At 48.4% G+C, this 27,295-nt stretch overlaps 2 protein-coding genes across 5 annotated transcripts in view; one reads left to right on the top strand and one right to left on the bottom strand.

Moving 5' to 3' along the window:
• CTBP2 (C-terminal binding protein 2) overlaps window positions 1-21,871 on the top strand; it is a 130,654-nt gene extending 108,783 nt beyond the window's left edge. For both annotated transcript variants that reach the window (XM_039731404.1, XM_039731405.1), the window contains exons 3-10: window positions 12,468-12,622; window positions 14,178-14,322; window positions 15,770-15,976; window positions 16,528-16,742; window positions 17,157-17,287; window positions 18,165-18,292; window positions 18,894-19,011; window positions 20,453-21,871. In XM_039731404.1, the coding sequence (XP_039587338.1) occupies window positions 12,468-12,622; window positions 14,178-14,322; window positions 15,770-15,976; window positions 16,528-16,742; window positions 17,157-17,287; window positions 18,165-18,292; window positions 18,894-19,011; window positions 20,453-20,633 (1,280 nt within the window). In that variant the 3' untranslated portion in view covers window positions 20,634-21,871. The remainder of the gene's footprint in view (window positions 1-12,467; window positions 12,623-14,177; window positions 14,323-15,769; window positions 15,977-16,527; window positions 16,743-17,156; window positions 17,288-18,164; window positions 18,293-18,893; window positions 19,012-20,452) is intronic.
• Window positions 21,872-24,878: 3,007 nt separating this feature from the next.
• The window catches only part of ZRANB1 (zinc finger RANBP2-type containing 1), a 41,418-nt gene continuing 39,001 nt past the window's right edge, over window positions 24,879-27,295 (bottom strand). For all 3 annotated transcript variants that reach the window (XM_039731401.1, XM_039731402.1, XM_039731403.1), the window contains exon 11: window positions 24,879-26,408. In XM_039731401.1, coding sequence (XP_039587335.1) covers window positions 26,190-26,408 — 219 coding nt within the window. In that variant the 3' untranslated portion in view covers window positions 24,879-26,189. The remainder of the gene's footprint in view (window positions 26,409-27,295) is intronic.

Raw genomic sequence — 27,295 nt, 5'->3', positions numbered from 1 at the left:
GAGCATCCTGATCTGTGTCCTTTAACTCTTGTTACATTGCTGAGGTTACCCCCATGAGAAAAGCCTTGGGGGCAAGGGCAGGGCTGCTTCAGGAAGTCCTTAAAGCCCTTTTCTGTGGCCAGAGGAGTGTGGTGGACTTTGAGGGCTCCTGGGTCACCGCCTGGAGCTGGGACAGACTTCCCAAGGGAGTGGGAGGGCAGGAGACACCCTGGAGCTCCAGGAGAGTGGTGGTCACCCCAAGTGCTTGGGGGAGAGGTGGGTGTTGAGCTGCCATAGCACAGGGATAGCTCGTCATTGCTGGAATTGAAAAATAAGAATATGCCAGTAGTTATCTGGATTAATGAAGATGAAATGTGCTATATAAATCCATCAGGAAGCGTGATCGTGCCGTTATCCCTTGGGCTACTCTGGCTCACAAGGAGAAAAGGTTGATTTGTATTTGTAGATGATTTTGCTTGCTCTGCCAATGCTCATTTTTGTTTTAGTCTGAAAGCCAGGGAGCGTGTGTTTCTTCTGCTCAAAGATGGAGCAGATTAGCAAAGATTTTTCTAGATTATCATTGTTTAAATAGCCCTGGTTTAAGACAAATGTTTCAACTACAATGACTTATTAGTGATGCTATTTTAAACACTGATGATAAACTGGGGAGGTTATAAGCTCTATTACTCAAGGATCTGTGCAATATTTGGACATTGAGCATGGTTTTCCATAAACCAGAAGGCACTGGCGTGCAGCTGACCCAGCTGAGAGCTCTCTGGCTGGGCTGGGAGAGGAGGAGAAGAAGCAGCTTCAGGGGCAGGATTTACAAAATGATGAGAGTTTAACCTTGCCTTGACTCCAGCCCACCCTGGGAGCGGAGGAAAGCCCCGTGTGGAACCCCAGGGTGGGGAGAGCACCACTTGTGCTGACACATGGAAGGTCACAGGGTGAAGGGGCACTTGGGTGTCACCGCGTGGGTGACGGTTTTCAGCCAGCATCGCCCGAGTCCCCTGTTTTAATTCAAGATGTGAAATGTGTGGCTGGGGATTATCACTAATCCATGGAACATTTTAGGGTCAGGGAGAAGAAAAAATGTTTGGTATGTTCTCAGCCATTCCTGGTGCACGCAGACCCCAGGCTGTGGGCAGAGCTGCAGGGGTTGGCTTCAGCCTCCAAAGCTTTGGGAGCACTGAGAAGGTGAGGTGGGGTGGCCAGAAGCACCTCAGCTTCCTCCTGGGTCCTTACCCAGAGCTTCTGTCCACTGTGCCAAGAGAAATCACATCCCAAAAGTCATTTGGGATTTTTTGGGAGAGTTTTGGCTGTTTCCAGCTCTTTTGGGTCCACAGGCTCTTGTCCAGAGCTGCAGCCCATGTTTGCAGCCAGGCAGGAATGCTAGTTGCCAGGAAAAGGCTGATAAAGAGGAAAAGTAGAGAATGGGAAAGTTAATCATTGAACTTTTTGTTATCTTTATTCAGCTTGGAAAACTGAAGCCAGACAAGGTTTGCAGGGGGAAATAATATCCTTTATTAGAGCAACTTCTATAGTTAGGAAAAACCCCACGTGCTTCTGGGATCACATGCTTTTCCTCAGATCTCCACAATTGCACATCGCATTAAAAATAAAATAAATTTAATTTTCAAAAGGTTCAGCGGATATTTGAAAGAACTGAATTTAAAAGCAACTTACAAAACAAAAAAAAAAAATCTCATTTGATTTAATTTGATTTGAACGTTTCAAGAAAGATTTAATAGCCCTGAATTACAAAAGACTTTTTTTCTGGCTTGAAGTTTACTCATAGGAACATGATATCTGTGTACCAAAGGGCAGTGGTGAGTCCCCAGCCCTGGAGGGGTTTCAGAGCCATGTGGATGTGGCACTTGGGGACATGGATCAGTGGTGGCCTTGGCATTGCTGGGAAATGTTTGACTCGATGATTTTCAAATTTTTTTCCAACCTAAATGACTCTGTGATTCAACGAAATTCTACAAAATTTCTACATTTAGCCTCATTTTGTGCAAAATCTCCATACCCATGGTAACATTCTCATTTCTTCCTGAAATACCCACCAGGCCCTTGGCACCTTCAGGGTGCCCTCAGCACAGTTATTGCTGTGGGCAATAATTGAGTTATTGGTGAGGGAGGCTCTGCAGAGTCAGAAGGGTTAAGAGTCTGATTTACAGAGTTCCCTGCTAATGCCACTTCTTTGTCCTCAGCCTAAAAAACTGATTAAATGATCATATTCTAAGATGCATGAGTTTGTAAATAATCAGTGTATTGTTATTAATTAAGGTAATTGCTCTGTTCCAGGAGATAAGACATTATTATTAACAAACTTTCCAGTGAGAGGTTTTGCCTGCTCGCCCTGACCTCATGAAATCTCCAGCCTACAGTTCAGTTTTGTGTTGTTTCCTTTTGTCATTTTTGAGTGGTTTTTTCTTTTTTTTTTTTTTTTTAATTTTTTTATTTTTGATAGCCTTCTACATCATCCAGCAGACCAATTTAAAATTCCCTCATCCAGCTTAGTCTCAGCTGTATTAATGCATGGCTCGGGGGCACAGATAGCTGAAAAGGGCTGTATTGTGTGGCATCTCTAAAATCTTTTTTTCTGAGAAGTTGGATAAAGAGATTGAGGTTTCTTGGCGGGGGGGTTTTGAGTTGGTTTTGGTTTTTTTTCCCCAGCTGAGTGAGCAGCCTTGCAGGTGGCTCAGAGAGGAGATGTCGGGCCAGGAGATGCTGCTGGACCCCCGTGTCACCCCATTCCTGTTAAACTTCCCAGCAGAAAATGCTCCTCTGGGAAGGTGGCTGCAAGCACAGTGTGGCATCCTTCATCATTTTCCTGACGTATCTCGGGAGACAGCTTTACAGCAATATTGAAAATAATCAAATATATCAGTTAGGGAGCATGGGTTGAAGCAGGAGTGATTTTCTCCTCAATATTTTTTCTAGGGTATCACACTTAGAGCTCTGTCTTCTTCATGCAGTCATGCTTGGGAAATCCTGCCTGAGGTGCAACTAATTTCCAATATTAGTTGAACCAGAAAATACTGCGGTTCATGGAATCATTGAATGGTTTGGGTTGGAAGAAGGCTTTAAAGATCATTTAGTCCAATCCCCTGCCATGAGCAGGGGCACCTTCAGCCAGGCCAGGTGGGGCTGAGCCCCACAAGGTGATCAGCCTCCTCCTGAAACTGTTCTTGAAGGATACAAAGGAGAGCAGCTGGGCTTTGGTGGTCACTGCCAAGCCCGAGCTTTGTTTGCTCTGTTGTTACGGTTCTGGGCTGCTGTAAGTGTCAACAGGAATGTAAAGCGTGCCCTGTTTGTTTTTTTAAAGTGCAACCATGCTAAAATCCTATGATAGACCCGTAAAGCTTTTGTTGTGAAAGTAAATCAACTTTAATAGCAAGTAGGTTGTAGTTAAGTGCCTTTGAATGTTGGTATTTAGGGGGTTTTTCTCACTTAGCTGTAATCCGGTGTTACAGGGAAGTGAGGGTGTTTATCTCAGGGAAATGAGTGGGATTTGCAGCCATTCAGCACCTTCCAGGGTTATTCCCCTGCTCACCATCCCTTCTGCACTCAGAGGAGCTGGTCTCAAACTCCTCAAAGAGCAAAGGGAGAGCACAGAGGAGCTGCAAGTGCAGGCTGGGCTGGGGAAAGAAATGGGAAAAAACTGAAGCGAGAAACTGGGACACGAAAAAGCAGGAGCAGCGGGAGCATGGCAATACTTGGGCTTCCTGGCTGTGCTGAGGGTTCCTCCACTGGATCCTTGCCATGGAAGAGGGGTGGGGATGTGAGAGAGGAGAAAGCTGCCAAAGGTCCAGTGGCCTCAGCTGCAGCGTTCCCCTTGAGGGCTGAGCCCTGGCTCGGGGGTGACCTTGCAGCAGGGTCACTGAGCAGACGGTTCCAGCTGGCCCTGTGCTCCTGGCCAGCGCCCAGCAGCTATTTTGGGAGGTCTTAGAAGGGATGAGGCCTTGGCAGGACCTGTGGGTTTGCAGTGAGCTCTGGGTTCTCCCTGCTGGGGCCAGCGGGCATCATGGAGCAGGCTGTGGAGAGCCCCTGGGGCACACAGGGCCCAGGGACAGCCAGGGACAGCCCATGTGCTCCTGGTGTGGCTCACAGGCCTCAGGGACAGCCCAAGTGTTCCTGGTGTGGCTCACAGGCCTCAGGGACTCAGGGACAGCCCATGTGCCCCTGGTGTGGCTCACAGGGCCCAGGGACAGCCCATGTGCTCCTGGCTGCCTGGCACTGCACTCACTGCTGGTGGCTTTTAGCCCTTTGAAAGCAGGTGCTGGAGGTGTCCCTGGATTTGGAGGGTTGGAGTCATCCCTTGTCCAGGAGTGGCTTTGGGGAGACTCCTAAAGTCAAGCTGGGCTCTCACTGAAGGCTCCCACATTGCCCTTATGGAAAAAGTGTGAGGTAAAGCCTGGGATGGAACCCTGAGGGGTTGTTGTCCCTTCTGGTGGTATGACTTGAGAGGACAACAGCTACAGGTGGACATGGAAAAGAGGATTTATCTTCCAAAAGGTTCTCCAGGTTCCCACCCCAGCATAGCAGTCCTGTGTCTCCAGAGGCAGTAACTCCTCCCATGCTGTTTCAAGCTCTTCTGGGATCTAAACCTCCGGCAGATCTCAGGAATTCCAGCAGCAAAGCAGAGATGCTCAGAGGAAGCCCTGTTGCTTAAAAGCTCGAGAGCAATTTCTGTCCAGCATAGTGGGAAGGGCTGATGTCAGTGGTTAGCAGCATCATTTAATTCCTACAACTAGCTCCCAACGTGGCCTTTTCTTTGTTTTCAACTCAGAATCTCCCATTATCAATTTGTAAATACAAGTTTCAAAGGTGCTGCTGGCACATGGACAGCTGATGGGATTGAATCCTTTCTGCTTCCCAAACCTGGATCCAAGTGCTTGCTTTAATAATTCACCTTTCCTTTATTTTGAGGGAATTTCTGGTCCCAGCCACGGGGCTGTCAGTGGTCTGTCTGTCTGCTGAAGCCAGGTTTGCACCCCTCAGTGCTGGTGTGCTGTGGACAGCCTGGCTGCAGGTCTGGTGGGGGTCTCAGGCAGCAGAATTCAGGCTGTCCCCATGCCAGGGCTGTCACTGCAAGTCGACAGACTCATCTTTAGCCTTGATTTCAGTGTCTCATATTCCAAAACGTCTTTACAGCCTCTGAATCCCTCGGGGCAATTTGAAGTTTGAGCAGCCTCCTGCCCAGATGGCCGATATCAGCAGCTCTCCCCTGGCAACAGCATCCTTCTCCTTGGGTTTATTTATTTTATCTTTTCAATCAAAAAACTAAAAATCCACCCAAAAACCAAAATAATGAAAGCTGTCCGTTTCCTGGAGCAGCTCATTTGTTTTTTACTGCTGTAGTTTGTTTCTGTTTGGATGGAAGGGAAAAAGATAAAGGGATAAAGAGGACAGGGAGGGACCCAGAGGAGAGCTGGCATGGGATGTTGTCCCTGGTGCATCCTTCCATCTGGCTGGAATGTGTGGCTCAGAGGTGAATGTCCCACCCTTGAAAAATAAAGGATATATCCTGCAGCTGAAGTGCAGCACAGGAGAGTGCTGGATAATATCAGGAAAGCTGCCCACTGAGCACCAGGAATACAATTTGTTCCCCATACTGGGCTTAGTAATGGAGCATACTCAAGGAGAATTTATTGGGGTTTTTTCGCTACTTTCTCTGTGTTTTGGTTTTTTTTATAATATAAGCTGCAAAGCTCAGCCCTGGGCAGTGGGACAGTTTGAGGGTCCGTATGTTGTCTGAATCATAACTACCAAACAAACCCTAACTGAGCTTTTCTCCTCTTTCTTCCATCCCTCTTACAAAAAAAAAAAAAAAAAAAAAACCCACACAAAAAAAAACCAAAAAAAACAAAAAAAAAAGAAAAAAAATACACCAAAGTAAAAGAATACAGGAATGTGAGCTGCTCTGAGCAAGCAGTTTCTCTCCCAGGTGCTTCTTTTCTCTTTCTTGGTGGCATGCCTCCCTCAGCACCCCATATGGCCTCTCCCATCTGCTCTGCCTCTCCCGTGCCCTGGCAGCTCCCACGGCCTCTCTGGTTCTGCCATCCCCTCCCTCCATGCCCTGCTCTGCACTCCCCCTCCAGGCTCTCGGCATGGTCCTTGGGCCAGCACACTCCTGACTCCCATCCCCTTGTGTGACCATTTGGAGTTTGATGCTGGACTTTGTTTAGCTCCTCTTGAAGTCCCTCCTTGGTGTTTGGTGTTCCCAGACACGGATTTACCAACCTGGCAGTGTGGGAATAACCCAGACACCCACATTTTGGTATACAGCAGAGGCCATGCACCACTCTTGTGTTACTCTTTCACTGCATTAACACCAGTTCATGTCCTTGCAGCTGTATGTGCAGAGCTCCTGGGGGAGATTTACTTCAGCCCAGAGCTGATTTCAGAGACTCCAGAGTTTTGCAAAGCCTCCGTTTGGCTTTGATGGCATCCCCTTGGCATGAGCAGGGTATCCCAGTGCTTTAATGGGGGGAAACAAAAGGACATGTTTCTGGTGTGGGTACCTGCAGGAATTCAAACAAGAATAAGAAAATACCATGTATATTTATATCTTAACTGAGCATTTCTTTGTGGCTGCCATGTCTGTAGTTCAGCTGGGGACTGTAACCACAGTGCTTGGATCAGCTAATAAGGATATTGTTTTATATGGGAACATGAATTTTTTTTTAATACTTTCTTCAAGGAAGCCCTGGAAAGTTATCTGGAAAGGGAACTGGCCAAAATCCAGCTCCTGTGTGGAGCTGGAGGAGATGTGCTGGAGAGGTCAGGGCTTTGCACGGGCTCTTCCCAAGAGCAGGTATGAGTTTTTCCCTCTCCAGCAGGGCAGGATGGGCCCTGCTGCCTCTTTGCCCATCTCTCTGGAGCTCAGGAGTTTCTCTGAAACATGATTTCCCTCACCAGAGGGGGCTGCCATGAGCCTATGGGTTTTTCCAGTGGCCTGGAAGTTGCCTTCCCTTTGCCATCATCCCTCTCCCCCACAGCAGCCCTGGCTGTGAGCCTGCAGCTCCAGCATCAGTTCAAACACCTGGGTCTCCACTGAAGGAGAGGATTCTGCATTCTTTCCCTGGTAGGGTCCTGGCAGCCTTAAAGATGCTTTGCTTTTAAAATACAAAACAATCTATAATTATTTATAAAATATATATTGATTTTTATCACTTTCTATACATGCTCTGTGTTTGTGTGGCTTCTGTCTGCACAGTACCAAGTACCTGCAGAGTATTTGTAGTTAGAAAAAAACAGTAAATATCTGTTTGGGTTTTTTCCCCTTCTTTCTAAGAGATAAGACTTTTGTCCTATTTCATTTTTGCATATGTATTCATTATCAGAAGCATTTTTTAACAGGAAAAGTTGAGTGAAAGAAAGAGCATCGCTGGTGAGCACATTTTGATGGAGAGGGTTGGTCCTGTGGGTCCTGCAGCACCACAGTGCTTTCCCAAAATGTCCCCATCCTCACAAATGATTCAGGGGCACCTTTGCCACTCACCTTTGTGCTTGCAGGGAGTGGGGACCCCTAAAAGGGCACCTTGGGACCTTGGCTCTCCAGCTTGTAATGTTGGAGAGGTGATGGCTGGGAGAGCAAATCTGTGGGGAACTTAAAATGTTTTAGCAATGGTTTGTGCTAAAACATAAATGGTTTAGAAAGTTGTGCCCAAATCCCCTTGTCCTGTAGTCATAGACTGGATTTTAGGGAGACTGACAGGTCTTTTGATGTCAGTGTTACAAGTCAGCACCAGCTCCAGGTAATGAACCTTTGTTCTCCCTTTTCCTGCCCCCTCCTCCAGTTCCAGGATGCCCTGGGCATCCCGGAGCTCCCTGCAGGGAGAGGCAGTGCTGATGGTGTTGAACAGGACTGAGGTGCAGATTTTTTTCTTATTTTGGACGAGGATTGTCTGTAGCTGTTGGTGCTGCTGGCAGTGACAGTGGCAACTGGAAAGAGGAAAAAACAACTGCTCCAACAACTGCTCCAAGCCATGCTCTGGAGATGGGGCACTGCACAGGGACAGCCTGCCCTCCTTCTCACTGCTCAGCAGCAGTGTCCTACATACTCCTGACAGAGTGGGGGATTGGGATGACAATTATAAAGTCATAAAATATCCTGAGTTGGAAGGGAACCACAGGGATCATCAGTCCAGCTCCTGTCCCTGCACAGACACCCCAGCAATCCCACCCTGGGCATCTCTGGGAGCATTGTCCAAACTCCTGGAGCTCTGGCAGCCTCGGGGCCATGCCCATTCCCTGGGGAGCCTGGGCAGTGCCCAGCACCCTCTGGGGAAGAACCTTCCCCTGATACCCAACCTAACCCTCCCTGACAGTGCTCCAGCCATTCCCTCAAACAATGACGTGGGACTGCTTTTACCTATTTGGGACAAACTGGGCAGGACCAGGAGATGGACGTGCCCAAGATGTGAATCCTGCCAGCAATCGAGTGTCATTTCTGATGCTGAAAATCAGTTGATTCACACATCAAGAAAGGATTTGGCCCTTGGTTTCTGGGTGCAGCTGAGATCAGCACAGCCCTTGCTTTCCCCAGTGCTTTGTGTTTGTTTTCGAGGTGCTGCTGCTCAAGGCTATCAGCCTTTTTCTGGAGCCACGCTCTGCATGGAAAGAAAGGCATGTTTCATTTTTAAGTTGGGAAAAAAAAAGCCACGCACACAAAAAAACCCAAACAAACATAAAACGCAGTGTGGCACAGATTAAATCCATTTGAGACAACTCGAAAAAAAACCCGTCATATGTGCAAGTCAATAGGAGGAGGGGAGTGGAAGGGGGAAAAGCAACTGTGACATATACAAACCCTTTAGTGTGCATAGCATAGGATTTTTTGGCTGGCACTCACATGATTTTATTCAAGGGCTGGGAAAGAACTACGATTAGTTAAAAGCTTCGGCAAAGTCTGGAGGGAGTGCTCTGAAGAGTTGGGAGCCGCGCAGAGGTGACTGTAACTCCTCTCGCAATTTCAGACCATTCTTCTGGGGCTCAGGACAAAAGCCTTTTCTTTTCCCTCCGTGTTCAAAGAGACATTTGTCTTGAGATGTTGCAGCTGTGGGCCGCGGGACCGCTTGTTTGAAGATACCCCCTCGTAGACGAAAGGAGAGGCAACGCACTGAAAAGTGGTAGTATTTTATCGTGTGTGGGTCCCCCCTTCCTCCTCCCTCCCTACTCCTCCACTGCCATGTGTGGTTTTTAATAAGAAGAAGAATGTGGAGGCAACATTTTCCAGGCAAGGGGAAATTTCCTGTTTCTTTTCTGTTTGTTTAATAAAGTGTGTAGTTGACTGTAAAACTGTAGCTACTTGGTCGTGAGCGGGTAATTCAGGCGAGTGGCAGGATCGCTTCTTGATGCACTTTTATATACTGCAGGGCAACATCTTTAAAGCCTTTTTTTTCTGTTTTCCTTTTTTTTTTTTTTTATTTTAATGCTGCATGGCACAGGCAACTGAGATTAATAAGAATTAGGCAAATGGCTTCTGCTTTTGTTTCGGTGAGATAGTACCAGCCGTCTTGCGGTCACACAAAGGCTGCCATTTAGCAGGGAGCACTCCCTAATTCTCTTGGCAGGGGTGCCATTGGGATCGGATACAAGTGGGTGGCAAAGGGGAGGAGCGGCAGGAAAGGACAAGCAGGCTTTGTGTATTAAAAATGAAACAAAAGCACTTTATACGCTGGGCTGCGTGCAACAAGCGGCGCTGCCTGTGAGCCGGGGTGGAGTTTGAGTTCTCTGTGGCTGCAAAACCTTGATTTTTTTTGCCTCTTCTTTTTTTTCCCCCCCAGTAAACCATTCCTTCTCTCCCTCTTTCTTAGCAAGCTCTCCCCACATTGCTGGCCAGGCTCTGCAGGCAGCTGAAAACGCCTTAAAACAAAATGTATTGAACAATACTTGCCCCAACTTTGCAGGAACAGCTGGGGGGGTTCTCAGTAAAAATCAGCTTCAGATGGCGTGGGAGGCACTGAAATTGGGAGGCACCGAAATTGGGAGGCAGAGCTGATCCCACCCCAGCCCCAAGGAGAGCTGGTGCCCAGCTCCGCAGGGATGGAGATGCTCGTGGTTTACACAGCGTTGTACCCTCGGTTTGGCAGGGTGGAAGGGTTAATGGCTGCGATGTTTCAGCACAATTTCGGGAGGAGTGGCTGCTGTTTAATTACTTTCTGGTCCCTGGCATACCTCGTTCTTAATGAAGCAGTCGCCTGCAGAACAAACGTTCTGTATGAGCCTGGTGGTTTGGTTTTGCCAGCCCAAATGTGTTGGTTTGGATGTGTTTGTGCAGAGGTGGGAACCAGGAGGGTTCCTGGATGCAGGGTGGTGGAAAGGCAGCGGGAGAGGTGGGTGAGGAAGACAGAGCACGGTTTAAGCTACAGACCTGCCAATGGTTTTCATTAAAACGTAATTTCCATACATTATGCACTTCATCCTGTACTGATTTGCTTCAGAACTTTCCTTGTCGAGCTGAAATAAATTCCCTCCTTGAAGCAGGAGAAACAAGAGCAGTTCCTGTGAGTACCTCATGGGTTCCAGCCACATTCATCCTCAGTGACTGCACTTGAGTGTGTGGGCAAGGGTGACGTGCCTAAGAAGCCTGTGTCATCATGCACAATTACATCCCTAATCCCAAGCAAAGAGACAGATGCTGCTTAAAAAAAAAAAAAAAAAGGAAGAAAAAAAAAAAAAGCTGTGTTTCGTTTGACTTTCAAAGAAGCTTATGTAAGGACAGCATAATAAACCCGTTATTTTGGGGCTTGGATTAAATGTCAAAGTTTCAGATAACCTGTGGTTTCATCTTCCACCTGCCACGCTCACAGGAAGCCACTCCAACCTCTGTGTGCCCACAGCTCTGCCTTGAGGATGGTCCTGGTCCCTGGTGGGCACTGGGCTCTGAGCTTGGGGCAGGGCTGGTGGCCACTGGGACTGGCACAGCCACGGCCACCTTGGCCCTGCAGCAGATTCCTTTTCGTTTGCAGCTGTGGTGTGAGGCTGGCAGGTGATGCTCTAAGCCTTGGAGATCATACACATTAGAAAGCATTTAAGTCAGTGTTATAATTCACTTGCTTGTTAACCTGAGAAAATAATCTAGCTGGGGTGCAGTGTTGCGCAGGGGGATTGTGTAAGCGCTCGGAGATTTGGCCATGTTTTTATTCTTGCTTATCTGCTTATCACAAGCTTCTTTCCCTTATCCAGATCGTCTCGGCACTCTACCCTGCCTACTGACACACTTGCACTCCCATCTGGATGAAATGCAGGCAAACATAATGGATTACTTCCACTAATGGGAACCTCAGTAGGGAAGGGGAGGGAAGGACCAGTTCCAAAAGCGCCCACCTGTAATGCTGAAAACCTTCAGTCAGGTCTGCTGGCTTAGTTGGTCCTTCATTTCTTTAAGCAGATTCAGTAGAAAAGGAATGGAAAGCCACTAAACCCACTCCATTTAACCTGCCTGTTTCCATGGAGTTATTTTTTCCAGTATAAAATGAGTGTAGCTGTGTGAGTGTAGCAGCAGTGCAGGGTCCCTCCCTGGGACAACGCTCTTGGTGCCCTGGGGTTTATCACTGTGGCCAGCAGTGCCCATGTCTGTAACACCCACATCAGCTGGGGGAGATTCCCCCACAAAATACCCCAAAACAGCCCCTGGAGTTCCCCCAGCCAAGGCCTGGGCTGGTTCCCCTAACCTGCATTTAAAGGCCAGACAGATGCTGGCTAGTAACCCTGGCGGGTTCTTGTGCAGAAGTGGGGTTTGGTAAGAAGAGGCTCTGCTGGGGCTGCTTCTCTGAGGGTCTGGAGACTCAAACCCAGACCCTCCAGCTCCAGCCACCTCATGGTGCAGCAGCAGAAATAAAACATCACATTGTACCCAGAGGACCTCGTCCCCTCACCTGGGCTCTGCCCAGAAACTGCCTGGGCAGCTGAGAAAGGTACCTGAGATATTTCATAGGGTCCTAATATAATAAACACCTTTAGTGAAAGGGAAGTGTAGAGATTTCTAAGTGACTTCTCCCAAAATGAACCAGTTAATCCCCAAGAGAGCAATAAATAGGATATAAACTTCAGCCTTCTGTGGCCCTTGGTGGTGATCAATTCCTTCCCCATCTCAGAGGAGAGTGTTGGGTTTACAAAGATGAGCTTTGCTGTTCCCATAAAACCTTTGGTATCTGGTAATACGTCAGAGTATAACCTTCTGTGCTAAAGAGGTCCTCAGTGTCCTGCTCTTCCCGTGATTTTCCAATAATCCTATGTTTTGAGTGATTCTCTGTTTGGACTTGTTTTTCTGAGGCAGTCAGAATGGTAAAGCCATTCCCTAACAAACCAGGGGCAAAACCGCAGCCGTGTTCCCAGGGAGTGCTCCAGTCCCTTGGCCAGACTCCGGCCCGTGTTGCTGTTACCCCTGAGCCTGCTGTGTCACCAGGATGTCAGCAGGATGTCAGCAGGTGCTGCTGCCCCTGCCCTGACAGCGAACCCCGCTGTGCCCGCAGGTATCCGCCCGCAGATCATGAACGGCCCCATGCACCCCCGGCCCCTGGTGGCACTGCTGGACGGCAGGGACTGCACCGTGGAGATGCCCATCCTGAAGGACCTGGCCACGGTGGCCTTCTGTGACGCACAATCAACTCAGGAGATCCACGAGAAGGTACCGGGGAGCTGGGGAGGGCTGTAAAGCATCTGCCAGGGCCTGGAGGGGCTCCAGGAGAGCTGCAGAGGGACTGGGATAAGGGATGGAGGGACAGGACACAGGGAATGGCTCCCACTGCCAGAGGGCAGGGCTGGATGGGATATTGGGAATTAAGAATTGTTCTTTGGCAGGGTGGGCAGGCCCTGGCACAGGGTGCCCAGAGCAGCTGTGGCTGCCCCTGGATCCCTGGCAGTGCCCAAAGCCAGGCTGGGCAAGGCTTGGAGCACCTGGGATAGTGGAAGGTGTCCCTGTCCATGGCAGGGGTTTGGAAAAATGAGCTCTCTTCCAACCCAAACCAGTGTGTGATTGTTTGATTTTTGAGCAGAAAGTGCACAAAGCTACACTTTGAGTCAATCAGCAGATAACATCAATAGAAGCCACTGCAGATTAAAATTCATTCAGGCTGTTTCAGAAGCCAGATGTTATTTTGGAAAAAAAAGAAGTCACTTTATCTCTTTGCATCAGGTTTTTCACATCAATGTTATTAACGTTTCTCGTGTTTTTTGAAGTCCATGGTGCTGCTGCTGCTGTGGCTTTGCTGACACCACCCCAGCTGCAGCTGGTGGGTCTTCACAGGTGCTTGGTGCACCTCCAGCAGCTCCTCCCTCTCCAGGGGAGTGGAGTGGAGGAGGTTTGGGAATCATTCAGGCAGATCCATGCAGTGTGGATGAGTGTTTCTGCTTGGAAGCTCAACTGCATGTAAATACTTCACTTAAAAGTATTATTTTAGATACCTCAAATGAGGTTTGAAGTGATCAAAAATCACTTCCAAGATCTGGGAAAGAGGAATACGAATAGCATCAGTGCTGGCTTCTGCAGATACTAAATTTGGGAGAAGGAAAATGGGAGTTTTTTGTGTGACATTAATAGATGAGCCAGGCTTGAGGGGTTTGGATGGGTCTCGGGTTTTTGGAGCACTGAGGTAGCTTGTGGTGAGGACAAATGAAGGTCTGGATCTTCACTGAAGGGTACAAGCCCTGTGTGACTGTGCAGCCTCTGCAGAGCTTCTCAGGCCCCCTTGAGAGGAGCCAGGAAAGGTGTGTGGCCAGGGTTTCGCATGCACAGGGAGGTGGAGGCATTAGGAGTGTCACACAGTCCTGTTCACCCAACAGACACTGCTGCAACACCTAACTCCTTTCCAAAAGCAGAATTACTGCAGCTTGGAAGCAGAGGGGTTTGCAGAGAACCACCTGGAAAAGGGTCCAGGTGAGACACAAATGTGGCTTTCATCTGCCTGGTCTGCTCAGCTGTAATATCATCATTTTCAGACACTCACCAAATCCATTCCCAAAGCTGTTGGTGGGTCACACCCCTGCAGGGTTTGGTGACACCTGGCTCACACAGCAGGTCAGCAGTGAAAATGTCCAACTCCCTGGGCCATATTCCTTTTTCCTGAGCTGCAGGTGTCCTCCCAGGTGTGCTGGTGGCTCCAGACTCCTGTGTTGTGTTGCAGGTGTTGAATGAAGCTGTGGGGGCCATGATGTACCCCTCCATCACCCTGTGTTTGTTGCAGGTGCTGAATGAAGCCGTGGGGGCCATGATGTACCACACCATCACCCTGACCCGGGAGGACCTGGAGAAGTTCAAGGCCTTGCGGGTCATCGTCCGAATAGGCAGCGGCTACGACAACATCGACATCAAAGCTGCTGGGGAGCTTGGTAGGTCCCAGCTCTGCACCCTGACTCCTTGCCCCATCCTTCCAGTCCTTCAAAATCAGCACAAGGATCTGCTGCTTCTGTGGGCCATGCTGGCACAGCAGAGTTCCAGGCAGGACCTCCATTCAGCCCCTAAAGTTACAGGTGCAATTTACATTTTTTGCACACAGAGAATATTATGCCAAGAAAACTTGACCATGAAGTGAACAAAACCGTGCAGTTTCAGAAGGCAGCTTTGGGGTTCATATCATGTTAACTTTGCCCTGTCCGAATCCCTCATTCCTGCACTGTTCCAAGTTCCAGGTGCCCCCTCATTCCACTGGATATTTGTATGGCTGTTCTATTTCTGGCACAAGAGAGGTGATACAGCTTTAGAAAAATTGGAGGAAGGGTGTTTTATTATGTTTTGTTAAGCAAGATCAGTCTCTTGATCTGAGCTGGTTCTCTGAGTCATGCCTGCTCCACTGGGAAGGCGCTGTGTTGGATGGTGGAGCAGGAATTGTGTGTTGGGTTGTTGCCACCTCCTTTGCCATCTCATCAAAGGTGCCTCAGGAACTTGAAAAGGGCTTTTAGTGTGGATTGCCAAAAATAGGGAGGGTCATGTTGTAAGACAGTGCTGGGGCCACCCAGTTTCCAAACTGGTTTGGGTGGTCACAGAGACTTTTGGCTGCACACCCCCAGCTCCAGGAGCTTAATTGTATCCCTGGTTTTAAGAGCTGAGTTACAACAGGCTTTACTCATCTGATCCCAAGATTCAGTCTGTGGAGCAGCCCTGCAGTAGTGTTTGGGATATGTTGTATTAAAGGTTATCTCTGGGGAAGTGAAGAATATCAGCCATTCTACCTGAGCCATTTTCCAGAGATAATTGCGATAAGAGAGTCGCAAATAGTCATTCCTAAAAAAAGCAATTCTCAATATAGCGAATTGTTTTCTTTTTTCAAGAGGAGAGCAGTGTCTCCTCAGTGTAATGGTTTCTTCATGTTTTTAACTCTTATTGTTATTATCCATTATAACAATGTTCTGAGGCTTTGAACATCAGGAAAGGAAAGATATAACGAATAAAGTAATGGGATACTGCAGCATAATCCTTCTTTTTTTACTTGGCAAATTGGGTGGCCAAATGATGTGGTTTCAAGTAGAAAATGTAATGACTCCCCACAAATGTAGCGTAAAGTTTAATTGGTATTGCTTTCCATAAGGTGGTTTTTAAACCGTTCAGTCAGTCAATGACCGGTGCCTAAACAGCGGTGCCTGGGCTGGGCTGGGCACCAGTTTGGACCCATTAGAAGGCACCCCCAGAACGGGATGTTTAAGGGTGTAAAGGGGGTGTTTAAGGGGCACAGAGTAAATACCAGTGTAAGGGGCTTGTGGGCAGGGCAGCTGGGAGCCCCCCCATTGCATAGCCGGGTCAGGAGCGGGCAGGGCTGTGACCTGTGTGTGGCCTCCGCAGGGATCGCCGTCTGCAACATCCCCTCGGCCGCCGTGGAGGAGACGGCCGACTCCACCGTGTGCCACGTGCTGAACCTGTACCGGCGGAACACGTGGCTGTACCAGGCGCTGCGCGAGGGCACGCGGGTGCAGAGCGTGGAGCAGATCCGCGAGGTGGCCTCGGGAGCCGCCCGCATCCGCGGGGAGACGCTCGGCCTCATCGGCTTCGGTGCGTGCGACACGGGGATCCCGAGGGGCTCGGCGCCTCCGCGCTGCCCTGGGAAGGGCCCAGAAGGAGCGTTTCCAAAACCAGAGCCACCACGGTGGGAAACGGGGAGAGCAGCTCTCTCGTGGGTTTGTGGGGAGGGAGCCGTTTGTGAGCTGTGGTTGAGGCTTGGAGGAGCACTGGTGAAACGCGGTGGTGTTTTAGAGGGACCACAGTTCTAGAGGTAGCGCTGCTGTCCTCTCCCAAAAATACCCCATCCCTGAGCCACAGCTACACCAACCCAGCCTTCCCTGGCCTGCACAGTGGCAGGGCTGTGTAAAACAGAGCTTGAGTTCAGCCACAGCTGTAGGGTTTCAGTGTTAGAGGTGGGAATAATTAATGGCAAAAGCTCCTATGAGCCTGTTTAAATGGGGAAATTGAGGCAAGGCACAGGAATGCCTGGCAAGCCTTAGCAGCCCCCAGGGGACAATCCTCAGGTCCTGCTGGGAGCTGAGCCTTACGGACACAGGGCATTTGGCTCAGTTAACTCCCCCTGTCCCTTCCCTTCGGCACAGGTCGCACTGCGCAGGCGGTCGCGGTCCGAGCCAAGGCCTTTGGCTTCAACGTGATCTTCTATGACCCGTACCTGCAGGACGGCATCGAGCGCTCCCTGGGCGTCCAGCGGGTCTACACCCTGCAGGACCTGCTCTACCAGAGCGACTGCGTCTCCTTGCACTGCAACCTCAACGAACACAACCACCACCTTATCAACGACTTCACGATTAAGCAGGTAATTAATTCATGAGAGCTTTGGTGGTGGGCAGGGTCTGAGTGTAGGCGCTGGCCACAGACCCCTCAGCTTACCCAGTGAGCCAGCAGCTCCAGTAGAGCTGCTTCTACCCAGGCGTGTCCCCCTACAGTGCCTAGGGGGAGCAGTGTCCTGCCAGGTAAATGATCCCCATCCCTGTGGTGCAGAGGTGGTGGTAATGGTGAGTTTTGTTTGCCAAATCCAACCAGAGGTGGAGAATCCATGCAAAACCCATGTACCTTTTTCCAGAGATAGTTGTGATAAGAGGGGTGGGGTTTGCTCTGGAGCACAAAAAGCAGGATGCTGTCCCAGCTGGGGCAGCATCCCAGGGCGGGGGTGAGGCCACGAGGGGGTCGGGGCACCCAGCTGACCCCATCCCTCTCTGGCTGGTGGCAGATGAGGCAGGGAGCGTTCCTGGTGAACACGGCCCGCGGGGGGCTGGTGGACGAGAAGGCCTTAACCCAAGCCCTGAAGGAGGGACGGATACGAGGGGCCGCGCTCGACGTGCACGAGTCGGAACCGTTCAGGTAAAGCCGCGGCTCGCGGGGCCAGCCCTGGGTTGCAGCCGTGTCACCCTCTGTCGTGGCACAGCCCGGGGTACCCAGCACCCGCTGGGTGTCACTGCCCCCGGTCACACTGCCCAGCCCCGGGGACAGTCCTGCTGTTGTCACCCTGCAGCAGCCATCGGTTGTAGTCCAGCTCTGGGGTTGTGTGTGCTCAAAGGGACACTGGGGGCTTGGAACAAGAACCCAGCCTGTGTTTAGAAAAAAAACCCAGAACATTCACTGGCCCTTGAGTACAAATTCACTGCACTCAGTGCTGGCCATTTTTGCCTGCAGCCTGGGAAGGGCTGGGTTGTAGCTGGGAGTGCAGCTTCTCTCTAGCACAGAAATATTTAAAGAACAAAAAGTTTGCTTCTACACAAGGGGACCCCCACTGCCCACCCCTCCCATCCCAGGATCACCCACAGCCTGTCCCATTATCCCCACACTGCTGCAGACACCCCCCAAACATTATTCCCATGGGAGCATTAAGCCAAACCATCCTGTGGGCTGATATTTCAGCCCTTTTTTGGTGCATTTTCAGAAGCCTGCATTTTCTGAGCCCTGCACAGAAGCTGTGCTTCCTCTCCAGCACTTCTGTGGCCATTTTAGGCTGGCAGGGCCATCAGGCCAGGGAATCACTGAATGATTTGGGCTGGAAGGCACCCTAAAGCTCATCTAGTTCCAATTCTTTGCCATGGGCAGGGACATCTTCCACTAGAGCAGGTTCATCCAAGCCCCATCCAGCCTGCCCTTGGAAGGAGTCTTGCATATGCAGAGGGCCACAAGCCTTTTGCTGTCCATCTTTCATTCTTTGTTTAAACATTGATTAATCTCTTTTTTTGTTTTCCCCTGCTCCCAGTTTTGCTCAAGGCCCATTGAAAGATGCTCCCAACCTGATCTGCACCCCACACACAGCCTGGTACAGCGAGCAGGCGTCCCTAGAGATGAGAGAAGCTGCAGCCACTGAAATCCGACGTGCGATCACAGGTACCCAGCCCCGGGGACACTGGGCTTGGCTCCCTGGAACGGGAGCCAGGAGGAGCAGAGACAGGGATTCATCCTGCCCATGGGGAAGGGCTCTAACCCCAGTTTGCTTCCCAGTAAAAGAGCTGAGGACCCAGAGTTCACTGTTTAGTCCTGACTGGGTTTTGTGTTGGTTTTATTTTTTTAATGAATGGGCAAATACTGGTGTCTGTGACAGGGAAAAAGAACAGGACAGGGAAGCAGTAATTGCTGCTCCTGTTCCTGCTGCTGACCCACACAGTGCTGCAGACACAGCACTGCATTCCAAAACCAAATCCCAAGGTGGTGGGCACAATGCTCCAGCAAAAGAATGCTTCTCTTCTCCTAAAAGTCACCCTCAAGGGAACAGCTCCTCTGAAAGCAAAGTGTTGGGAGTGAGGGTGGGAAGCTGGTCTCCAGCCCTGCACTGGGACAGCTAAAACATCCTCCTGAAACAAGGAATGTGGGATGTTTTTCCTCTCATCTTTACACTGACAGACAGTGGAATTGTAAGCATTGCAGCTCATTGGAGGGCGATGAAGCTGGGCCCTGCCTGGCACAGACTCACCTTTCTCTCCAACTCCAGGGCGCATCCCGGAGAGCCTAAGGAACTGCGTGAATAAGGAATTCTTTGTCACGACGGCTCCGTGGTCAGTAATAGACCAGCAGGCGATTCATCCCGAGCTCAATGGTGCCACGTACAGGTGAGCGGGAGAACGGGAACACCGGGAACACCGGGGACTGCTGGGACAGGGAGGGTGGGCACCCGGTACCCGGCTGCTGTCACCCCTCCCTGGGGAGCAGCACTCACAGCACGGGGGTTCCTGATGGCGTTGAGCCATCCCAAAGGGTGGGCAAAGCCTCCCTGCCCAGAGGCTGCATCCCTCGGGCTGGGAGTCACTGGGCAGCACCTCTGGAAGGGCAGGAGCCCCCCAAAGCTGGATGTGACTTCTGAACTGCAGCAGCAGCTCTGTGCTCCTGTCCGTGAGCAACCTCAGGTTAATGAGCCAGGGGAAAAGTTCCAAATTTAGGGCTGTAGTCAGGTGACCCAATTTCCACCTAATCCGAGATCAAGGGTTACTTACTGCTCTGTTTAGATAGCTCCAAGTATGCTGGTAGGAGACATTAGGATCAAGGAGTTGGAGCATGGGCTCATTCAGGGTATCACCACTGCCAAAAATACTCTGAGCTACAAAATACCCTGCAGGGCACATCAGGTCACGCCAGGCAGAGCCAGGCCAGGGTTTCCCAGCAGCAGAGCCCCAAGACAGCTCCTGGGCCATGCAGGCCCCAGGCAGTGAAGGCTCCCTCTGAACACCAGAACTTCCAAACGTGGAAAAAGCCTCCCCATTCCCACTCTTGTTCCCAAACACCTGGGCAGTGCCAGCACCTTGGCTTCCCAGCTTAACCTGTCTCTGCAGGGAGCTGCAGCCCTGGAGCCCCTGTAAGCTGGCTCAGCTCACCACCTTCACAGGCAGGTAAAATTCCTGTCCCCTCCCAGCTTCCCAATCCACTCTGCCTCAAGGCAGTGGAGCTGCAGGGAAGTGGGAGCCCTCAGGCCTCACATGGCCACAGAGCTCCACATGGTTTTGTCCTTGTTGCCCCCACATCACAGTTGAATAAATTATTATTATTCTCCTTTTTCAAACTCACTGTTGTTTCTTGGAATGTGTGTAATTCCTCTTGCTCTTGGAAAAGCTAGATTAGATCTGATCCCATTTTTGAGCTGTGCTGTTCCACAAGGAAGATGCAGCTCCAGGAAATATTTACAAACCAGATGTAGGTGTTCAAGATATTCACATAGGGATAATGGGGTGAGCACACCAGCATCTGGGCTTTCAGAGAATATTCCAGATGGTTCCTTACCCAAATTTCCAAAGGAGAAGGGCTTCCCCATGGTGCAGGAGGCTGTGAGAAGGCACAGAACAAGCTGCAGTCCTGGTGGTGTAGTAGAGGACACTTACCCAAGGCACAGCAGGTGATGTTTAACTCCGAGCTCTCCCTTGTAATGAAAAAGGCAAAGCATCCCTGGCTCCAGGAGGGAAGTGGGATCTCTCTGCTGTTTTCTCCATGGCAGCACTGGGCTGACGGGTGTGTGATGAGCTGTGCTGTGACAAACCTGTCTCTCTGTGTCCCCTCTGCCAGGTATCCCCCTGGGATGGTCAGCGTGGCACCAGGAGGAATCCCAGCAGCTATGGAGGGCATCATTCCCGGAGGCATCCCTGTTACCCACAACCTTCCCACAGTGGCACATCCTTCCCAAGCTCCATCGCCCAACCAGCCCACAAAACACGGGGACAACAGGGAACACCCCAACGAGCAATAGCAGATAATTTAAAAACCATTCAATAAACTTAGGACCAAGAGACATTGGAAAAGAAGTTATACATGAACTAAAAGAGAAGAATTTGATACGAAATTTGTAACGTTGATTTTGGACAGAGGCATCATTGATGTTCCAGTGTTCCCGACAAAGCGACAGCAGCCAAGACTGGGGAGAAGCCCTGGAGAAGTCACCTGCTCCCTGCAGTGCTGAAAACTAGGATGTGATACATTAATGAGCAACTTCTCTTGTTGTGTGTTGAGTTTCCTTCATCTGTGCATCAATCACATGAATAAAAATGAATTTCTTTCCCCCCCTCAATTCCTTGGGAAGGACAGGGCTCCTGCACTGTGTCCAGGCCACTGAATTAAGCCATCTTTACAGAGTTAACAAGAAACCATTGTGTGGCTTCAGCCCTTTCCTTTCTCTTGCATCTGGTGACCTCTCCTAACAGGGGGCAGCAGTTCTGGCTTAGAAGTGGAAGAAAAAAAAAGAAAATACTCCTCCTCCTCCTTTTTGCAGTGGCCAGTGCCGTGTAACTGAAGTTCTCCTGCCAGGTCTAAGTTCCAGCCATTCCAGCTGGGATCTGTGGGATGGGAAGGGCAGAAAGGGCTCCTGGCAGTGACTACTGCCCTCCCAGGCTAAGGAAAACCAAACTGCCAGTCTCTTCTCTGCCCAATACACTGAATAAAGTAGCTGTGCATCCACCTACGTACGCCCTGCAATGATGCAAGAAAAAAGAAAAAAGAAAAAAAAAAGAAAAAAAAATGAAGAAAGTATTAAGTTTCACACACTATTTGTACTCAGATATATTTTCTCAGTTTTAAATCTGCAGCTATTTTATCAAGTGGAAAAAGTCTTGAGCTGGAAAGGGTTCAAGAATAATGTTGCATTTCCTTATGTCTCAGGAAACACTTTTTATGGTAACTTGTCAGACTGTCTATGAACAAAATCCACTTTTTTAGACATTGATAAAAGTCTTCTTTTCTTCACGTGATATTTTATACAAGAACACTTCAAGATGTGTTATTAGATGTGACTGATTTTAACAAATCCTATTAGATTTGTATCAACTAGTTACATGTTATATTCATAGTCTTTTGTGAATCACCGCCTTTTGTTTTTAAAGATGGCCTGTTTTGAGCCTTTGTATGGGTACATTCCTGTTTCTGTGACAAAAAAAAAAAAAAAAAACAACAAAAAAAGAAATCTTGAGCTGTCCCAAACAGACAAAAAAGAAACCAATGGCTATCAGTATGTTTTGGTTTAGTGTGTTACCGTTACTGTATTTGTTTATTGTAAAGGTGGACATTTAGCGTTCAGTGCAGTTTTCAATAAAAAGTGATAAAATTTCTATAATTTCTGAAAGGCAAGAGCTCTCGCTGCAATCTGGGGCTTGGAGACACTGAGAGGTAACCATAAGGTACAAACATAATTCTGGTCACACTTGGTGCATATTTACAGTCCAGTGGGAGGGGAAGGTCCCTTCCAACTCAGACCATTCTGCGATGAAGAGATCGCTGTGGGTTTCCACTAAGTACAAAGGCAGCTACAACTCAAACAACATTTTCTGTGCATTCTCAAAAGCTGAAGCATTATCAAACCACTGGAAAATAAAGCCAAAAAAGTGCTCAAGAGGGGCTGCTGGCTTTGAGCCTCACTGGGCAAAAGGCCTGTCTGTTCTTGTTTCCACCCTTCTTTCCCACTGTGTCCAAGTGCCACACACATGGAGTTAGATGGGGACTAAAAAAAGCTGAAACCAAAGTGTCCAAGTTACAAAACTCTGTATTTTGTTTGCTTAAAATTAAACTGAAAACTTGGTTACCAGCTTCAAACATCCAAACAAGGTCACCTGTTACAGAGTGATTGCTCCTTGTCAGTGCTCAGCACAGCCCAGCAGTGAATTATCCGTGACCTCAGTGAGAAACTGGGATGAAACAGGTCAGATACAGGGGTGGTATCTGGGGGACACCGAAATGACCATCAAAACCAAGAGGAAAACACTTAATTCATGTTAAGGTTTAGAGTTGTTTTAAAAATAAACGAGCCCTGGTACTTTGTTTCTGGATAATCCAGTCCCTCCCTGCGCCGCAGGATCCGTGTGCCAGCAGTGACTCCAAGCTCAGAACATGCTGGAGCTTTCATCCAACACCCAGCTTCCCTTTCAGCCAAAACCAAGGTCAGAAGTGCCACAAGCTCAACAGGAGCAGAGGTTACGCCATCCCAAAAGTTACAAGTGCCTGCAGGGAGAACACCAGCAAAACATGGAAAGATTGGAGCAGCGGAAGGGGAAGAATATCATCACAGCTGGGAGATGCCAGAGCACCAGGAGCTGCAGCTCTCAAAATGGAAAATTACTGGGGAAAGAAATGGGAAATGAACAGTTGCTGCTGAAGGTTTGTGGCTCACAGAGCCATGCTGCTATTGTCCCACTCAGGGAAAGCAGACAGGAAGGCTCTCCTGGGATAATAATATTTTTCTCCAGGGAGAACTCCAGAGATGTCAACATAGCTGTCAAAACAAGCAGCTTCATGGTGACAAACACTAAATAAAACCTTTTAAAAAGGTATTAGGGAAGTTACTGAAAAAAGGGGGAAAAGGAAAGCAGAAATTAAAGTCTCCACACACACAAACCAACCTGGGGTAATGGACGAAATGTAACTCAGGGGATTTGCCATAAGCCATGCAGCAGAACTTTGGAAGAATCCAGAATTACTAAATTTTAATATATTAAAAACAAAAGAAATACAGGGATTTTCACTGAGGAAGTCATAAATAAAACCAGAAAAAAATCCTGACCAGCTGCAAAGGAGGTAGCAATGAAAAGCTAAGTTCTGTGCTAGAAAAGCGTGTGCTGCTGCGAGCAATATATGAGGAAAATAACACTGAGAAACCAAATTTTTTATATATATTTTCATGGCTGAAAGTGCAGAACTTGCTGACAAGCTGCAGGGGAGTGTGTGCAGATTAATCTCAGTGTCTGTAAACTTTCAGGTGTGTGATTGAGGAGCCACTGACATACACTGACTGCAGTGCGAGCACGAAGCCGGGGGTTGCAGCTCTTTAATCTACAAGTGCAGGAGATTTGGATTACTCTGATTCTGGAAAAGACACTTCACAAGCTCCCAAAGGGCCTGTGAAGGATTTGAACCTGAACAGACCATTGTACAGCACATCAGAACAAAACAATAATGATCGAGGAAGCCAAGTGATCCAAAGTACCAGGACTGTCCTGTCAGAGCAGTGAGAATTCATCGGTGCATGCGTTAGAGAGCAGCTGAACTGACCTCGGGGCAGGGCTGGGGACAGGGGCACAATGCAGGCTGCCCGTGGACAGCAGGAGAGCAGGGCCAGTTTGGCTCAAGGGAGACTTTCACATTGGCAATTCACCCCTTGGGACGAGGAAAGCTCTGCTTCCCCCAACAAACAGCACTGCCAAAAGAACATGGATGGGAGGTGAAAACTCCACAGCATCCTCAGAGCAGCCCATGGAATATGGGGCTTTTCCTTCTGTCCACAGGGCAGGCTGGGATCTGAAGTTCCAGGTCTGGCCACTGAGAGCTCCTCAGGCTGGCTGAGTTAGGACCCTGTGGTCACAGCACGACACAAACCACTCCAGCACACGGTGCACGCCAGCTCAGGGCACAGAAATCCTCATCCCAGCTTACCCTGCATTCAGCTCCCCTGACAGAAAAGCCTTACATCCTCAGCTAGACAAGGTATAAAAGGATTTCACTGCAAGGTAAGGATAAAAAAAAACAACCCCAGTTTAGAAAGGGAACTTGAACCAGGACCGTGTGCTCATGAAGAACCCCTGGAGTATCTGGGGCTGGGTGGTGAATTTGGGTCACTCACATGGCAGAGCAGCATTCATCCTTCACCTGGAAATCTGGGCATGCACCAAGCAGAGGAAACCTAATGACCAAAAAAGGTGAAGACATAATAAACCTCAGTGGGATCTGGGACGGGAAAATTGCAAAATTAATACAGTACTTCATTATTTCTTTACTTTCGGTGTCGTCACCAAGGTTCTGTAGGAGTTGTGCACGTTTCAACACCATCTAAGCAGCATTTGGAAGAAAAAGCAGCAACTTCCTCAGGGTTTCCATAGCTCTGAACTACATAAAAATAGGTGCTATGGGGCTTCTTTCCAAATTCTAATTAAAACAATTTCATCTACTGCAAAATTTCTTATTCAACCACCACACCATCAAAAGTGCTTTTCAAGACAACCTGAATTGCACTGTATATGCAAAAACTGGCATTAACCTTTAGTGTTTCAGTGAGATTTTTAGATAAACTTTATCCATTACAGGTTACATGGCTAAAGTTATCAAATATAATAAAATTTCTACTGGAGAATATACTCTGAACTTACAGTCTTAGGAACTTACATAAGTTTAAGTATGGCCACATCAATCAACATGCAAGAAATTCCCAGGTTTACATACTGAGAAATATATAACAGTGCTTTTAAACAACTTGAGCATAGATTCTTCTTTTTAATTAGAACTGCCAAGTGGATTCTCACTAGATTTAGTGACCGAGGAGTAACCTTTAAAAAGGTGTTTTTTTCATTTGCAGCAAAGTTTGAGTGATCAAAGAATAAATGATAAAAATTATACAATTTGTAACACAGCAAGACTGAGTTTTGACAAGATTAAATTCTCAATTGTGTTCAAGTTCTGATTTCACACAATTTTGTTTAGTGTATGCTCACAGGAATAAAATCCCTTTTAGGTCACTTCTCTGAATAAATATACTTATGTATACTGAAAGGAATCTATTAACTATTAGAAGAAAAAATAAAAGGCAAAAAAACCCCCAAAAAGCTTTTTCAGGAAACAAATCATTTCACTCAATGTAAATTTAACTTCTCTTCCAGTTTGTTCCGTAGAGTTTAGGCTTTATTACGTGGGCACAGCAATAACTAAAATATTAGTAAAATAACGAACGCATTTTTGCTTATGACTTGCTGTGGATATCTGTGCAAACAAAAAAAACCTCTCACAATCTGACCTGGGCACTAGTGAGATTTCACAGGAAAAGGCCTTTCAGGGAAATGTGTCAGAGTATCTAAAAGGTGATGGAGAAGACCAGGTTCTACTGTAAAAGAATCTCAGAGGGAGGAGATATCCATCCAGCTCACATGTGCTTTCAGAAGTGCCCTTAGTTGAAAAATTTCTCTGCAATAATTAAGATGCTGGTATACGTTTCCTATTACACAACCTCTTACACAACCACATGCGGTACATTTATAGACAGATTTACAGTCAGAAAGAAAAATGGGGTTGGTTTGGTTTGCTTTTTTTTTTTCCATCTTGATAATAAAATTAGCTGTTTTTTGTTTTCTTTTTCGTGTTTTTATACAAACTGTAGTCCAGCCCACTTGGCTCTCTCCAGGCAGCAGGATGAGCGTCCATCCTCTCCCCGTGCTGTCGGAGAATCCTTCCCAGCATGTATCCCCTAAGACCTGGGTCGCTCCACACCCAACTGCTACAGCACAACGCTCACTCGGGGGCACACACTCTGCGCTGCTCATTTGCACTTTATTCCCCCTCACTCATCGTCGTCATCCTCGTCCTCCTCGCCGTCGGACAGGGACGTGCAGGGCCGGATCTGCCGGTAGCGGTCGAGCCACTTCTCCACCATCTGGGTGACCAGCGGGTGGTTGCGCCGGCGGGAGCTCTTCTGCATGGCCACCAGCACCCCTCCCTCTGTCACGCAGCAGTCCAGCCACTCCCGCAGCAGCTTCTCCTGCTGCTCCTCGTTGCCTATCTTTGGGGCACAGAAAACACCGGGAATGAGGCTTCCCAAACGCCCAGCGCCATCCCTGCTCCATGCACGTCACACTGGATTCCCAATCTTGCCTAGCATTCTCCTCATCTTGCCTAGGACTCTCCTCATCTTTCTACTCATCCTGCCTAGGATTCTCTCAATCTTGCCTAGGATTCTCCTCATCCTGCCCGGGATTCTCCCCCGTCCTGCCCGGGATTCTCCCCAGTCCTGCCCGGGATTCTCCTGATCTTGCCTCTGTTCTAGGTAGCCACTCCAAGGCATCACGCCCAGAAAAGGAAAACTGATGCCCACTGCATTTTCAACCAAAGGCTCTGGAAGTACTCTCCAGCTCTTCTCCCCAGTTTTTCACATGTCTATTTCCAGTATGGCCTTCAGTTATTTTTAAGCAACTATTTATCTACTTATTTTTCTATTTATCTATTTTTAAGCAACTATTTATCCATTTTTAAGCATCTCTTTATCTAAACACCATATATAAGGAGGGAAGTCCTAACAGAGCTTTCTGGCTTTAGAAACATATATTTCTAAGTTCTCAACATTTTCTCTTGCAAAATAGAACAAATATCATGGCTTGCTGAAGCAGCATCCCTTTCTAGACTTGAAGCTCATATTTTTCTCCTTTTATGTAGAGAATGCCCACTTTCTGCAATTATATCAGTTTTCCAGTCCTCCCTTCACCCATGCACACCCTTTAGTGAAGTAGTTCCACATTTTTATCATAGTTATTAAAGCAAAAATGAGTTGAGTTTCATTAGAATAGAAGGTGGAAAATGCTGCAACTGTAGGCCAATACTTGTGTTTCATCTTTTAGGGAAAAAAAATCCAAAAGGCAGATTTCAGTCTTGCCTTAGTGACAGAACCTTATT

The sequence above is a fragment of the Passer montanus genome, unplaced genomic scaffold (genome assembly GCF_014805655.1).
Source record: "Passer montanus isolate IOZ18808 unplaced genomic scaffold, ASM1480565v1 scaffold77, whole genome shotgun sequence".
In the NCBI taxonomy this organism is placed as follows: Eukaryota; Metazoa; Chordata; class Aves; order Passeriformes; family Passeridae; genus Passer; species Passer montanus.
This window is presented reverse-complemented; position numbering and strand designations above follow the sequence as displayed.